Source organism: Sminthopsis crassicaudata, chromosome 1, assembly GCF_048593235.1.
Source record: "Sminthopsis crassicaudata isolate SCR6 chromosome 1, ASM4859323v1, whole genome shotgun sequence".
NCBI lineage: Eukaryota > Metazoa > Chordata > Mammalia > Dasyuromorphia > Dasyuridae > Sminthopsis > Sminthopsis crassicaudata.
Window position 1 is genome coordinate 335,885,819 of NC_133617.1, and position 16,587 is coordinate 335,902,405.

Here is a 16,587-nt window from a genome sequence, read left to right on the forward strand (position 1 = left end):
ACCAATAGATGGCATTTTTTTTTTTTAACAACTTGTCCTAGGATCCTATAGTCACAGATTAAGAATTTGATGGGATCTTAGAAATCATGTAATCTGAAGTCTTCATTATATAGATGAGAAAACTGAGACCCATGGAGGTTGTTACTAACCAAAAGTCAAATGGATAATATTAGAATAGGGTGTCAATGCAGATCCTTTGCTTCCATAGCCAGTGAGAGGGACAAATAGTTAAGCTAAGGTCTAAATTTGGACAAGGCCCCTCTTCATTTCAAAGGATTTTGTTGCTGTTTACTTATTCCTTTTGTGTCTGGCTCATTGTAATCATATTTGGGGTTTTCTTGGAAGATATACTAGAGTAGTTTGCCACACAGATGAGGAAACTGAGAAAAAAGTATTAAATGGCTTAGCCAGGGTCACATAGCTAGCAAGTAACAGAAGTCAAATTTGAACTTATCTATATTCGTCTTCCTAACTTCATATTCTGTATTCTGTGGTCTGTGTTGGCACATAATTACCTGAATTATACAGGATAAGGTGGAATCATAATGATATGTAAGTGATTTTATAATAAATATTCTGATATTTATAAATACAAATAAGTCTCTGTAAAGGAGGATTTTAATTGATCCTATCATCTGTAACAAAAAAAGTTCAAATGACAGTTTTTGGTAGTTAATATTTTTATTAACCATAATAGCAAGTAATTAATAAAAGGAATCAGTTACACTCTCAAATGCCAAAGACCCATTATGTAACCCTACTCATTGCTTATATGCCCTTGGAAAAGTGGATGTTCCTGTGGGATTGGTTAATAAGTAATGAGAGAGAATGAATATTTTAATGATAGGCAGACCTATTGTAATGAAATGATGGTAGACATGAATTTGATCATGTAGTTTACTTCCAAATTACCCTCAGTCTTGGGCAATTTAGACAAAAGGGAGATTTCACATTTTCCTAGATCTATCTTGAGTAAAACACAATAATCCATCAATTCACCTAAACTAAAATTTCTTTACCTTTTGGACTGATTTAAGTTTTCCCTTTTATTATTAGCTATACATGTCAAAGGCTACCTCAATAACTTAGGATTCTGAATGAGGAAGTAGAAAAGGGAAAAATTAATTCAATAATTGATTATTAATATGAAAGAAATAATCATTTATCATATTCCTAAAGAGATCTCTTTTAAAATATCTTCACACTAATAAAATTTTAGACCACAGAGTTGATAGGGGCTTAGAGATCACCTTTTCATCATTGATTTGATAGTTTACTCATTAAATTGAATTTAAGTCAAATTAAATAAAAATAAATGTACTTTATTTGTATATTTAAATTTTATATTACATATTGTTATAGAGATAATATATGTTAAATATTTTAGAATGTCTACTGTGTATAGGACAGTTAAATAGTAAGAAGATATAAAATTTATATAGATCATTGTCTCTACTACATAGGAATTTTCCTTTCAGTGCATACAAGACACAAAGACAGATTGCTACAATAGGTTTGCAATATTGATTGCATTACTAAGTTGACACTTAAGTTTTACCTAATTCAGTTATCAGTGAAGTCTTCATTTAGGATGTTGTATTTGTGTTGAGCTTTAAAGGTAGGAGGTAAAGAGGAGAGACTGAAATTTCAAGCATACATAATAATGTGAATAAATGCCCATTGGATAGAAGGCCCAAGGTGTGTTTTGGGAGGATAGACTAGAGATCTAATTAGCAGGAGCATAGAGGATATAATAATACTATGTGAGATCAAGTTGGGAAGGAAAGACAATAGCAGGTTATGCAGAAGCTAGAGTGCCAGATAAAAAAAAATTCAAACTTTCTTCTCTACATTAAAAAAAAAAAATCCTGGAAAATTTTAGCATAGAAATTGCATGGCTAAATCGATGCTGAGATATGATTATGATGAATGTGTAAAGGCTGAATTAGGTAGGAGAAAGGAGAGAGTTGGAAATTCAAATTAGGGGTTAATTAAAAGTGATTGACAGAGGAAAAAGATAGGATGGGGCAGACATAGGTTATGTTACAGCAGTGAAATCAAGAGAACTTGACTTATTGGATAAAAGTAAGAAAAATAAATTAGGTGTTATTTGCCTAAGATAGATACAATTATAACTTGTAAGACAGACAAATAAAGTAAAAACAAGCATGAGAATCTATGATTTCAAAGATTTACATTCTGATGTGGGAGAATATGTTAGGAAAGAGTTGGAATGAGTGCATATCAGAAGTGGGGTGCATATGTGGAGACATGATTTAGATGGCCAAAAGCAAAAAAGAAACTTGGATTTCAGTCAAGAAAAGATAAAAATTCAATTAATCTAAGGATATAATACAAACTTCTGATAGAAAGGCCAGGTAAGTAGCCAGCATGATTTGGCTATGGTTGGAGCCCTAGATCTTTGCAAGAAAAGTCAAATGCTTAACAATAACAGCCTTGGTTGCCTTCAAGGCTAGAGTTCACGATTACAGTTAGGAGGAGATTGGGTTGAAAATATAGGCTATTGGGTGAATTTTGGAGCCACACATAAGAAATAATGAAGAACTAAGGGGAAAAAAGTGTTCAGAGAGGAAGGTTTATTCCTCAGTGAGTTTGATGTTATAGATCCAGACATCCAGGTGTACAGACCCAGAAAATACCTGGCCTTTTTCCAGTATTGTACTGGCAGTATGTTCAAATATACAGAAAATAAAAGCAGTGTTTTCAGATGGAATAGGAAAACTGTGAACTTTATGGCTTATGAAACCATAAAACTTGGGTGACAATAAACAGTAATGGTAGCTATAGAACATCCCTATGAAAATCCTATTGCTTGCACTGCTTTTAATAATTGACCCTTAGTGTCAGTTGCTAACAGCAAAACATCTGTGATTTCTCCTTTGATGTTAAGGGAGTTGGTTGATAGTAAATGGATATAATTGTGCTGAGCTGGTGAAAACTAGTTCCTTGCCAAGAGGGTAAGAAGTTTTTATGAGTTAGATTTTCTGTTGTAAATATTGATATGAAGTCATTTTAAGAATCACCAATTTTTTTTTTTTTGGCTTTTCACTTCAAATTAATCTCCAAATGGAATTTCGTTTGGCAAAATGTGCATTGCTTCCATGATGCTTAGTTTAAATGTATATCTTGGACTTCTGTCAGTCTCTATAAACAACCAACTATTGGTCTTTATATTTTTAAAAACTGTATTTGTGGTTTAATATGTTTGTGTCACTGGTGTATTAAACTTTTCCCCTTGCTTTTTATAGTGTATGATGGGCCTTTTTTTACCCCAAAACTGATTTTAACTGCTTTCTTTAGTGAGGGTTGCCAAAAGAAGTAAACAGAGAAAAAGGTGAAGAAGAGAGCAAAGGGAAAGGCACCTTAAACTTTCATATATAAATGAGAGAAAAGGCTTTTGTTTTAGGGAGTTTGAAAATCAGAAGATGTACGTCTTGAGTCTGTCAGCAAATCATCACCTTCTCATAAAATAATCCATTATTTCTGGTAGAATTAAAAATATGGGAGTCAATTGTCAAGAAACTTCTGTTTTATGTCAAAGTCTTTATTCCCCCACAACGAAATTACTGAAAATTACCATTAATTGTTTTGATTTTAGCTTTTTTCAGGACTTTAAGTAGGCAGTGTTCTAGTGCAGAGCTTCTTAAACTTTTTTGACTTACGATTTCTTTATACCAAAGAAATTTGTATATAATCCTGAGTCTATAGGTATAAAAAATAGATATACAAATCAAACATTTACTGATAATAAATAATAATTCCATGACCTCCACAATCAGTTATGATACTACATATTGGGTCATGAACCACAGCTTAAGAAGCTGGATTTCAAAAGGACTATAAAAATCAATTTTGCATGAAAAACAACAACATGTTGGTGGGTTTCTTGGTAGTCTTTAATTTTTTTTAATTTCTTCCACAGGAACAGTATAGCTGCCTCTGCTGTGTGTGTGTTCAACCTGAGTGCCATTTCTCAGGCATTCAATGGACCTTTCAAATACCAGGAGAACTCTCGGTCAGCATGGCTGCCTTACCCTAATCCCAATCCCAACTTTCAGGTAATTTTAGAGAAAGAAGGCCATTACTTCTCAATCAGTTGTTTTTCAAAGAATCAAGAAAATGTAGTTAAATAGATAAAAATGTAAATTTCTGCAGTAACTGAGGAAAAATACTTGTCTTTGTGTGTTCCAACACTTGAGGAGATGTCTTTACACTTAAAATAGTTTTAGTAAAGATTTGTTGATCTTTTTTTATTTGAATATGTATTATCCATCAATTTGCTTCTTTCTATGGACAAATTCACAAACACAAACATAAAAGTACATATGATAAAAATGTTGCTTTTTTGTAAATTGTAATGACAATGAATTATGGACAGAAAAAGACTTGCTAATCTAGACTCTAATCACAGAGTAGGAATGTGGCCTAAATTTAAAGTAATTGTTATGCATTCTTTTACTTCAGAAGTAGTTATTTCTACTAAATGACACTCTAATTAAACTAATCTTTGGATAGGACATAAGAAATTTCCCTAAGGAAAATTGGAAGTATTTATTGGTAAACCATATATCTATTTTTATACTTATAAATTTGTATTGTTTATTAAAATAAAAATATAAACACTATAAGGAGAAATGGAAAATATAGTGGAAGATGCCTTTCATCTATACATTTCAAATAATTTGGCAAAATGATATTTAATAAATTTATTTGAGGAAACACAGAAAAGTGAAACATAGAAAGGTTTGTTTGCTAACATGACAAACCACTGTCATGGATTTTTAATTTCTAAGCATGTGTTTGAGGACTTTATTTGGGAAATTCTCATTAGATATTTGTATGAGTCTGATGATGAGAGAGGCCAATGAAAGAGAAATAAATGCACATCTTGTAAATCACAGATGGCCAGCAGAACCAGTAAAGTTGGCAGCTCAACAAGAAATAAACAGATTTTAATATTCTTTTTAAAAGATAAATAGAAAAGGCTGCATAGTATAATAGATTAGAATGCTGGCTTTAGAACTAGGAAAGCCTAAATTCAAGTCTTTTCTCTTGTCTCATATTGGCTAGAAGACTTTGAATGTAATTTATCAGAATTCTCAGTGTTCTACAAAACTCTTTGAAGCCCTAATCTGCAGAAAAGGTGCTGATCCTGATTCGAAGTGTAGGGAAAATTTACTCATCCTTATACATCATTTTACATCATTAAAACCATGGGGTCAATCTTTTTCTCTGTCCTTAAAGATACAAAAATGGGATCTCTGTCCTAAGGGAATAGAGAATGAGAAATAAGTCTGAATCAATAAAAAAGCTTTTCCTCTACAGCTCTATGTACTTAGGAAAAGATAGAAAAAGATCTTTCATCCTTGTTCTTATAGGGGGGGACCATCAGGGCTTCATGTGCTATGGTCATAGTCCTCAACAAATAATAGTGAAATCCAAGTTGGCAGCCCAGAATCCAAACATATATATATAGACCCACCCACATACATATATATGAATAAGTGGAATGTTCCTGTATATGCACATGTGTATTGCTATGTATACATTCATATATATAGTAGCCACAAAGGAACTTTCATTTACAATTTTATAATCTAATTCTCTTTTACACTTGATTTGACATCATAAAATCATATTTAACTTATTATGTTTAATAATTGATCCTTTTTCTTGTGATTATAAAGTTTGCATTGACTTTACAATTCAAAAATTGTTTCCTTCAAAGCAATCACTTCCAGAACATCGTTTTATTGCCACAAGTCATCTATCTTCTCCTAACTCCATCTGTCTATATCACCAATCTAATTTCTTATAGTCTTTTATCATCATGAATTGTCCTACCTCTTTCAGTACAGGGCTTAAAGTCTGACTCTAACCCAACCTTTGCACTTATAACTTGGTCATGTCAATGTGCATTTTGATGTTTTCACAAATATTTTGGTCTCTCAGGTATCAAGAAAAATAACTCATTTGACTACACTATCATCAATAAAAGAGAAACCAGGGCAGTTTGGTGATTCAGTGGACAGGATATTAGTGCTAGTGGTAGGGAGACTCATCTTCCTAACTTCAAATTGGGTCTCAGACAATTACTAGCTTTTAAATCATAAGGAATAACGCATTCAAAAGCAAAGAAATAGGAAAGGTAGTATAGTGTTTGAGGAATAATAATAGAATAGAATAAATATAACATAATATGTAATATGATATAGCATACTGTAGCATTAGGTTATAGTATTTTATGTTATAATGTAGCATAACATAATAGAAACCAAAAGTTTTGCTGGATTGTAGCATGGGATTAATATTTAATAAGACTGGAAACACAGGTTGAGACAAGGTTGTGTAAGGCTTTAAAAACAAAACAGAGGATTTTATTTTAAATATAGAGACTGGCTAGAGATCCTAAAGTGACTGGTGTTAGTTGATTAGTAGAAACACATGACAGATCTGTTTTTTGTCTAGAGTAGAGAAGTAGTTAGAGATTTGAAGCAGGAAATTCAATTAAGAGGCTGTTACAATCATCTAGGGAAGAGCTAATGAGCTTCCATCAAATTAAGATGGAAGTTATGCAATTGGAGAGAAAGGATCATATTAAAGAGATATTGTAAAAGGAGAAATGGTAAGATTTGGCAACTTAATGGAAGAGTAAGTAATAAGAATCATTCCAAAATTATGAACTTGAAAAAATTAGTGGCTTTCATAAAAGTAAATAGGGAACTCTGAAATCTAAAATTACATAAGGTTAATTTAGTCACAATTTACTAAAATGAATTAAACGGCTTGGCATTACAACCCTTATCATGGTGTTGGTTTCAAGAAACTGAAATAGCTCATATTATATATGGGGTTCTGGATTCCTGTATTGGATAGAAAATCCCAGTAGATGATTTTTAAAATTTCCTTCTACTTCCAAGATTTATGATTCTCTTCTATTCTTGCTGTTACCATAGCATCTATCACATTCTTCCACATACTGTACACACTACTAATATTTGAGAGAGAACCCACCCTTACTTCCATTTCTTTATTTTTGTTGCTTTTAAAGCCAAATTCTAGGGATGTCAGAGTGTGAATGATACGTTCAGATTGTTATAGACAATAAAGTTCACTTCTATAAAACAATATTAAGTTCTGATGAACATAAATCAAATTTAAACTGAGATTTTAAGTTTACAAAATTAAAAAAGTTCCTGATCCTGTCACTCATCCTTTTGCTTTATGTCAGTCAAGGGTATATCACTAACTTTTTCTAACTCATATCCACCAAGAAAGGAAAAAAAAAGAAAAATGATGACCAATGCTATATTGCAAGTTCCTACTCAAATGAAGGTAAAAAATCTCAGAAAATGTCATTTTAAAAAATTGAATGCACAAAATCCACCTTGACATTTACATGCATGCATGCATACATACATGTTTTGCTGTTTTGTATTTCTAATGCTATTCATATTGAAAAACTCCCTGTTTCTTACAATTTGAGTGTGCTGGTATATAGGAATTCAGCTAACATAACCCTTCTCTCCTTGCTAACTTTACATGAATGATGTTAAAGCAATATTATATCTTTCATAGATGAAATAGCAAAGCTCTGTTTTCATGTAATCCATTTATAGCCTTATAGACCCATTACTCCTATGGGAAATGTAATAAATCTTTGTAATGTTCCTGAATGCTGCATTTTGAATTTGGATCTCTGATTTAGCAGACAGATGTGGTAAAATACACTTAGCCAGACAACTCCCAGGTGGCTACAAGTGAGCTGAGAAGTTATTGTGCATAAGTTATTCTAGCTAAAGTTAACATTAACTTGTACTCAATATTTTTACTCCTGCTCTCTCCTCTTCAGAAATTATGATATGATTGAAAGACATCCAATTGGGCGGAATGCTGATGTATGCTGATATTCAGCATACAATGAAAAAAGTACATATTCTAACTAATTTGACAGTGTTTATATTTGGTATGTGTGTATCTCTGTGTAAACACCATACACATATAGATATACATATGTACACAGCCTTACATGTGACACCATAGAACTACAAATATAGGCATATGTACACATATACATGTTTATATATGCATATATGGGTGTAGGAATATATGTGTGTGTATTTATTTATTTATTTATATAAAGAGAGAGTAGAGACATGTACAGACACAGAGACACTCTGAGAGAGACAGACTCACACACACACACACACACACACACACACACACACACACAAATCATGGCTTGCACAATCTCAATACAAAGTAACGTTTCCTGATTTGTATCCTGGTATCATATAGTTGTGGTACAACAATTGCTTGTTGGATACAGTAATAAGATTGCCTTTCCTTATTTGCAGTGTGGTACAGTGGACCAGGGCTTGTATGTGAACCTGACAGAAAGAAACCTTCAGGATGCTCAGAAGTTTATCCTAATGCATGAGGTAGTGCAACCAGTTACTACAGTTCCTTACTTCATGGAAGACAACAGCCGGTTTTCTCATGTTGCAGTAGATGTTGTGCAAGGAAAAGACATGCTTTTCCATATCATCTACTTGGCTACAGGTAAGAGTTTTCCATTCTTCAAATATGTGAATTCTCAGTTTTAAGAATTCAAATCTATAGTTTCATGCTTTGACTTTTTCTGCTTCTTTTTTATTACTGCCTGCTTCCCTGCTACCCCATTCCACTCCCACACACATAAAATATCTTCCTTTTCTGGTTACCCTTTCTATTTCTTCTTGAACATTGTGATGCTTAACCATCTGTTTACCCTTTTTAAAAGAATAAAGATGAATTATGTCTTATTTTTAAGTACTATGTAAAGAATACATTAAATCATTTCCTTTTTGGCACAACCTAATGTATGGTAAGTTGTTTAGATTTTTTTTTTAATTTGTTTAGGGACATTGTTATGAGAACTCCTGCCCTGTGGCTGCATGGGAGTTTCCTTATCACAGAATTCTCATCCCAGGACCATCCCAATGAGCATGTATGTGTATATATATATAAATATATAATGTTTTAGATACTTCTACAAAAAAATCTCAGTTATATATGATTGGTTTTAATTAAATTTTGTAGCCAATTGCAGTTTCTGAAGGGCTATAGTAAATATATAATTTCAAGGGTTGGATAATAATCCTAATTCTACATACTAGAAATAGTATAACAGAGGAAGGGTCCATTTTTGACTCAGAATGACCAGAGTTTAAGTTTTGCATTTGACATATACTAATTGTATGACTATGTATCATAATCACCCTCAGCAACTCTTTTGAGACTATAAATTATAATTATGTATCTGACTTGATGGAAGGTTTCCACACTAACATTTTCTAGAGAAGTGGATTCAAAGGTCCAGGGAACAGTAATTCATCACAGATTATTCCAAAATTAAAGAATTCCTTTTTTTCCTCCTTCACCCCCCCCCCTTTTTATTTTTAAATTTAAATTTTTTTTTTTATTTTTTAAGGCAATTTGTTTAAGATTGTGGCATGTCCTCCTTAAAGGACCTCTTCTTATACTCCCAAACTTTTCATTTCCAGATCCCACAAAGATTCAATGTAGAAGAAGGGGAGTTGGAACTCCATTGTTTAAATCTATCTCTGATGACCAAGAGTGTATATCTTCTTTGAAAGTTCTCATGGTCAGATTATGATAAACTAAAACTGATATATGAGACATGATAAGAAGATTATAACTTTTTTTTTTTTAATAGCTAGTAATGTGGTGCAAACTCCCTATATCTTAAACAACTATTTGCTATCAAAATTAGTTTTAATTCAGAAAGTAGAACAGGAAAAGCCTTAAGAACTCTAATCATTTCTATAACCAACCTTAAATTCTAGAGTACTGATTACAAAGCTACTCAATTCCTGACAGGGAGGTATACAGGTTGCAGAATGAAGATGTATCCATACACATATCCACATATATATGTGTGTGTGTGTGTGTGTGTGTGTGTGTGTGTGTGTGTGTGTGTGTGTGTGTGTTTAAATACATTATATACATGTAGATATATATTTAAACAAACAATATAGCAATTTATTTTGCTTACCCCCTCCCCAGGTGAACAGAGCTCAAATTAAGTTCTAAGCCAAAAAATAAACTGAAAAGAATAAGCCATAAGCCAATCAAAACAAACAAATAATAACAACAACGACAAAACTTGACGGTAAAAACTACTGTGACATGGAAGACCATAAACTCAGAAGAAAAAAGCAATGTGAAGAAGAAAAAAAAAAAAACTTTAAGCAAAGCATCAGCATTAAAATGCTAAGCAGCAATAAACCCAGTAAAAATTCCTATAATTGTTAAGAGATAAGAAATGTGGATGGTAGAGGAAAAAATAGGAAAAGAACAGTAGAGTAATGCAAAAAAAAAAAAAAAAAAAAAAAAAAAAAGAAAGAAAGATGAAAGAGAAATAAGGAACTCAATAAGGTTAAACTGCTTACATTTGTATATGAGAAGATGACACATGTAACTCTTAAGAACTTTATCATTATTAGGGAAGGGATTCCACAAACGCGAGGGGGGATAAGTATGAGTTGCTTATGTTGGGATGGTTTCAAAAAAGTGGAGTGGTGAGAGGAATGCATTGGGAAAAGGGGGGAAGGGAGATATAGAATGGGGAAATTGTCATATAAAAATGGTGAACAAGAACTTTTAAGAAAAGGGGGAAATGGGTAGTAGTAAAAGACAGTGTTTGAACTTAACTCTAATTATAATTGATTCAAACATGGAAGAATAAACAGATACATACATACACACTCAAACATTTTTGTACATTTATATGATGTGTTTTGTCTCCTCTATTAGGTTTTTGTCTCTTACGTTTTACATTCTTACTCTCTTAAAAATTATTAAATTCCTCAATGAAACTTTTGTTTCTGTGAATAATATTGATATTTATTGTTTTAGGAATTAAAATTGACAACTTAAAAATTCATTGAATTTAACTAATATATCTATTATGTGTTAACATGAACACAATCTTGAAAAATAACTTTTCCCAGATAAAAAGTGTGTTGTTTTATATATTTTTGCAAATTTCTTTAATGTCTGGATTAATAAAAGAGAACTAGCTTCTCATATCTACTTCTAGATTAAATCTGCTGTAATAGTTGAAGAAATCCAGTGTTATCATCAATACATGGTTGGAAAAGAAAGAATTATTTTAATAGATAAATAATATCTTAGTATTATTATATAAATAGTTTTGACTTTGTATACTTCTGAAAAGGTCATGATGGTACCAACAGATCTTCACCCTTGAAATTTGATCCCTTGGACTTGGACCATTAAACCTTGAACTCCTGGACTTGAAAAGCACTAACTTAGATAATCTTAGGTCCTTTCTAGCTTTTAGATTCTATGATTTTTATGTTAATTTCAAAGTCACCTTGTAGCAAAATATTAAAAACTATAGTGATATGTATCTGCTTGTTTTTATAATTATCCTTTCCAATTCATTGTAATTGTTGAGTGAAATCATTCTTCTAGGAGTCTTATTTGGTTGAGCAGTTTCTCCTGTTGACATCTTAGAAATGCCTGTCCTGTGATAAAGCGGATAAACCACAAATAGTATGATGAAACAGAATCGAAGTCTAGTCAAAACAAACAAATCTCGGCCAAATTATAGCCTCTAAATAGAAATTATACTCCAAGGCTCTGGCATTTTAAACTATACAACCTCATAGTAATTTGATTACCCAAATCTATTTTGATTCATCTTCTTGTGAGGGTTGTTATTTCCGTATGGGTGAGGAGAGATTCATGCATGCTGTGTAGCAGCGAGTATCTCCTAAACTATCAGATTACATTCAATATAGTAATCAGATTATAACAATCATTTTAATGTATAATTTACCAAATTAATATTCCAGAAATTCAACTTTCTTCCCCCTGAACTTCTATATAAGGTAACTAGGTAGGTCAATGGATATACTGCTGAGTCTATAGTTAGCTAGACTTATCTTTCTGAGTTCGTCTGACGTCAGACACTTATTAGCTAGGAAAGACAACTTATTCTATTTGCCTTAATTTCCTCATCTGTGAAATGAACTGGAGAAGGAAATGGCAAACCACTTCTATATGTCTGCCAAGAAAACCCTACTTGAAGTTATCAAAAGTCAAGCAACTAAAATGCTTTAACAACAGCAAGAGCTTCTATATGAATGTAAATTTAGGGACCAACTTCTTTTTTATCTAATTTATCTAATCCTTGAGTGTTGTAACTAGATTTTTAAACAGAGGCTGGTCAGAAAATTCACTTTACCAATGTATATTAACATTTGCTGTGTAACTAATAGTGTCAGATTGACACTTGAGGTTTTAAGAACTCAAGGGATTGTTGGACTTGATCTTGATTGGACTTGATCTTTTTTTTTTTTTTTTTTTTTTTTGGACTTTTCAGAGAAAGGACTTGAATCTACATCTTTCTGCTTTTGAGGCTAAATTTCTCCACTATATTAATTTTCCATTCATGCCTATTACATAGAATCATGTTCAGCATATAGATAGAACCTTTCCTATAAACCAGAAAGGTCAGAGAAGTCAGGAAATGAGGAGTTATAATGAGATGTGAGGGAATGGCAGAAATTAATAGAGTTAGAGTTATGCCACAAAATGTTGGGCCATGGCTTAGATCACCTGTAAATTCTTTCAGATGAATCTGTGTGAAAGCCTTTTTGAATTTAATCTTATTTGGATTACCTGGATAATGTTAAAGTTAGAATTTGTATGCACCTCTAGTATTATGTCTCCTAAAGATCAACTTAATTATCACCATACCCCATAAAAGTACATTTTAGAGACAGATCATATTCTGAGGTTAAATATAAAACTAAATTACCCTAAAAACTATATGTTTGTTTTTTTTATTTAGAGGCAGAAAAGAAAAAAAAAGACCTTTTTTTTTCTTTCAGTTAGATTTTTTTAAAGACTCAAGTATATATTGTTTTGAAACTTCTCCAACTTCCAACACTGCTTTTGAATCTTTTCTTTAAATTAAATATAATTAACAATCTATTGGCTATGAAAGGAGTTTAAATTCTTCATGACTAAGAGTTATTTTATTTAGTCTGTTTATATTTCCAGTAGCTAGCATAGTATCTGGCACATAGTAAATGCTAAATAATTACTTGTTGATTGAATGATAATGTACATACTTCTCATGGCCACTTTACTTAACACTTAGTTGAAGAATTGTATAGATATACCATACTTTGCTCAGTTGTTCCTAAGATCTTTTTGCCTAACATGATCTCTCACTGAACCATAACCAGCTAAATTATGATATCTGAGGGGAATACTTTCTCCCTACACCAAGAACCCTTTAGTCTGTGAGCCCACGCCACCACAGGCACTGAAGTAAGTGGGGGTTGGTTAGAGGAAAATTATCCTTGGGAGAAAACAAGGGACTAGAAGAGAGGAGAGCCATCCTTGTACCAAACTACCTGCAGTAATGTTTACTACTCTTATACTAACCTAAATGGACTAACTGTCCTGGTTACTGATATATTTAATCTCTTTCCTTTCCAGTAACCAAGCAAATAATTAAAATTTGTGATTCTGTGATTTGATTTTGCTTCTTCCCTTGAAAAAAAATGGCATGCTACCCAATGGATGCGATAATAGTTTTTGGACACTGATAAATAGGACTTTGTGTTTTAATTAATGAGTTGACATCATAGTAACATGGAAAGAACAACAAATTTGGAGATAGAAAACATGGGTTCAAACCCATTCTCTGCTACATAGAATTTTGGTCAACTCCATTAATCTTTCTGGGCTTCAGCTTTCTCAACTGCAGAATTAGAGTACTTGACCATATGACTGAAGTTTCTGTGAGCTACTGTAACTTTGTGATCTGTGACAGCTGTATTTTTCCTTGTAAACAAAGATGATATTAAAAAATTATAATGAGAAGGAAATGAGCTTTTTCAAAAATGATGAGATATAACTGAAGTATCTACTGTATTTCACAAATGGATATAATATAATTTTATTAAAAGGTTGACCAGAGTTAGAGCTGACATAATGGAATTGTTTCTTTTTTGAATTTAACTCACAGTTGAATGGAATTCCCAACTGGGGACTAATTAGGAAAGAAAAAAAAAAATAACAATCCAGAAAAGACATAAGAAAGAAGCCCAAAGAAAAGAATGGTTAGTAAAAATAATTTCCCCTATTAAAATATATCTCATAGATGAGAAAAAAAACATCTGTTTTTTACTCTTTTAACATGTGAAATGTTTTGAATCAAACCAACATTTCCTTCTATAAATATGTGCTTTTTTTCCCCTCTGTGGCTGAAAGCTGACATTATTTTCAGAGGGCTAACTGAATGACATTTGGGAATGAAAGTAGTTTAAGATTAAAATGTTTTAGCTGTGCTAGAACCACTCAAATATGTTTATTGGTATTTAGGAGGGCTCCTAGTTCTGATTTGATTTGTATGTGGCTTAAGATTTTAAAAGAAGGTAGATCATTAAGTCCCAAATTTTGAAATTTGACATTATACTATATCAAAATAAATGGTACTACTTTTTCAAGAAAACATTACAACACAACACTGTGCTGTTTACTGCAGGCTGGAAGACTAGGAAACAAAAAGCAGAGCCAAGGGAGAGACTCACCTGAATTCCTCCCCAAACCCTTTCAAACACCTATAAAGAATGCCATAAAAAAAAAAAAAAAAAAAAAAAAAAAAAAAAAAAAAAAGGCCTAGAGCAGCAGAAATCACAAAAGGAAGAGGGAAATCATTTTCCAGCCAAAGATAGCTTAGAAGGTTGGCAGAAAAGATCTGTCACACTTGGGTCAAAGTAGAGTACAGTCTGCATCAAGGCAGACCCAACCTCAGCAAATTAGGAGCAGACTTTGGGAGCCCCTAACTCAACAGTAGCTATTACTTCGAGAGCACTTATCCCATAGGTGGTAAGACAGTTGAACAATTAATCAGAAGATTGTGGGACTGCCTTTTCTGTCACTGGGGGTAGATCTCTGTTGCTTTTCCCATATTTAGATCTGGATCATAATCCTGGGAGGCAATTCCAGGGCAAGGAGAAACATTAGCACATCAAAATTTGTATCTGCAGTAGAGCAAAAATCCTTATCACAGTTTTAGGGCAAAAAAAAAAAAAAAAAAAGAACTCTTGTGGTCACTCAGATTAAAACACAGTCCAGAAGAATAATAAGTACACTTTTTATTATCACCTTGCAAGACCTGAAAATTGATAGATTCCTTAGAAGTATCTCTGAAAACAGTTGCACAAAACTTCTATTGATTATAGTGCTCTCTATCCTAGAAGCAAAGTTCCACTTTAATAAAGAGTTAAAAGGCAAACTAGACTATGAAAATATTGAAAGCAAAAGAAAAATATTCTGACCATAGCATTTTACTTAGGTGATAAGGATGATAAGCTTCCAAAAAATATATACGGATTGGTCTCACACCATAGAAAAAAACTCAAAAAGGTTTTTGAAAATCAAGAAATGTAGAGGAAAAATTGGGAAGAGAAATGAAAGTGATGCAAGATAATCATAAAAACAAGTTAACAGCTTGGCAAAGTAGAAATAAAAAAAAATACTGAAAAAAAAATTGACACCTTAACAAAATAAACCAGGCCTAATGATAAAAAAGGTACAAAAACCAATAAAAGAAAAATGCTTTTAAAAGTCAAATGGAAAAAGAGACACAAAATTTCACTGGAGGAAAACCACTCCTTTAAAAAGTAGAATTGTCCAAATGGAAAAGGAGATATAAAAGGTCACTGAAGAAAATAATTTCTTAAAAACTGGAGTAAATGGAAACTAAAGACTTTATGAGAAATCAAGAAACAATAAAATAAAACCAAAGAAATGAAAAAAAAGAAAAGAAAAGAAAAAGAAAAAGACAATGTGAAATATTTCATTGGAAAAACAATGGAGAATTGATCCAGTAAACACAACTTTAAAAATATTTTTAAAATTAAAAATAATTTCAAAGGCATTATAATATATCTTTCAATTCAACCAATTAAGGAAAACTGCCCCAACATTCTAGAATCAGAGGGGAAAATAAAAATTGAAAAATTCCACTGATTACATCCTGAAAAATATCCCCAAATAAAAACTCCAAATAATCTTATAGCCAAGTTCAAGAATTCCTAGATCAAGTAAAAAATATTGCAAACCAGAATGAAACAACTTAAATATCATGGCACAACAGTCAGGATAAAACAAGATTTAGCAGCTTCTACATTAAAGAATCAGAGGGCATAGAATGATATTCCAGAAGGCAAATCCTGAAGGATTATACTCATTTTTGCTAGATAGGTGATTCTTGATACAATCTATCTAGCAAAAATGAGGATAATCCTTCAAGGAAAAATAGATGTTCAGTTAAACATGGACATTAAATGATGAAAAGACCAGAACTGAATGAAAACTGGGATTTTTAAGTACAAGACCCAAGAGAAACATAAAAAGACAAACAGGAAAGGGAAATCATAAAGGACTTTCCTAAGGTCAAACTGTTTACTTTCTTATATTGCATGATGATTCTTGTAACTCATAAAAAACTTT

General features: G+C 32.1%; 1 protein-coding gene across 3 annotated transcripts in view; it reads left to right on the plus strand.

Annotated features, from left to right (window-relative positions):
- The window catches only part of SEMA5A (semaphorin 5A), a 623,550-nt gene that overhangs the window by 389,575 nt on the left and 217,388 nt on the right, over window positions 1-16,587 (plus strand). For all 3 annotated transcript variants that reach the window (XM_074279132.1, XM_074279134.1, XM_074279133.1), the window contains 2 exons: window positions 3,944-4,079; window positions 8,379-8,583. In XM_074279132.1, the coding sequence (XP_074135233.1) occupies window positions 3,944-4,079; window positions 8,379-8,583 (341 nt within the window). The remainder of the gene's footprint in view (window positions 1-3,943; window positions 4,080-8,378; window positions 8,584-16,587) is intronic.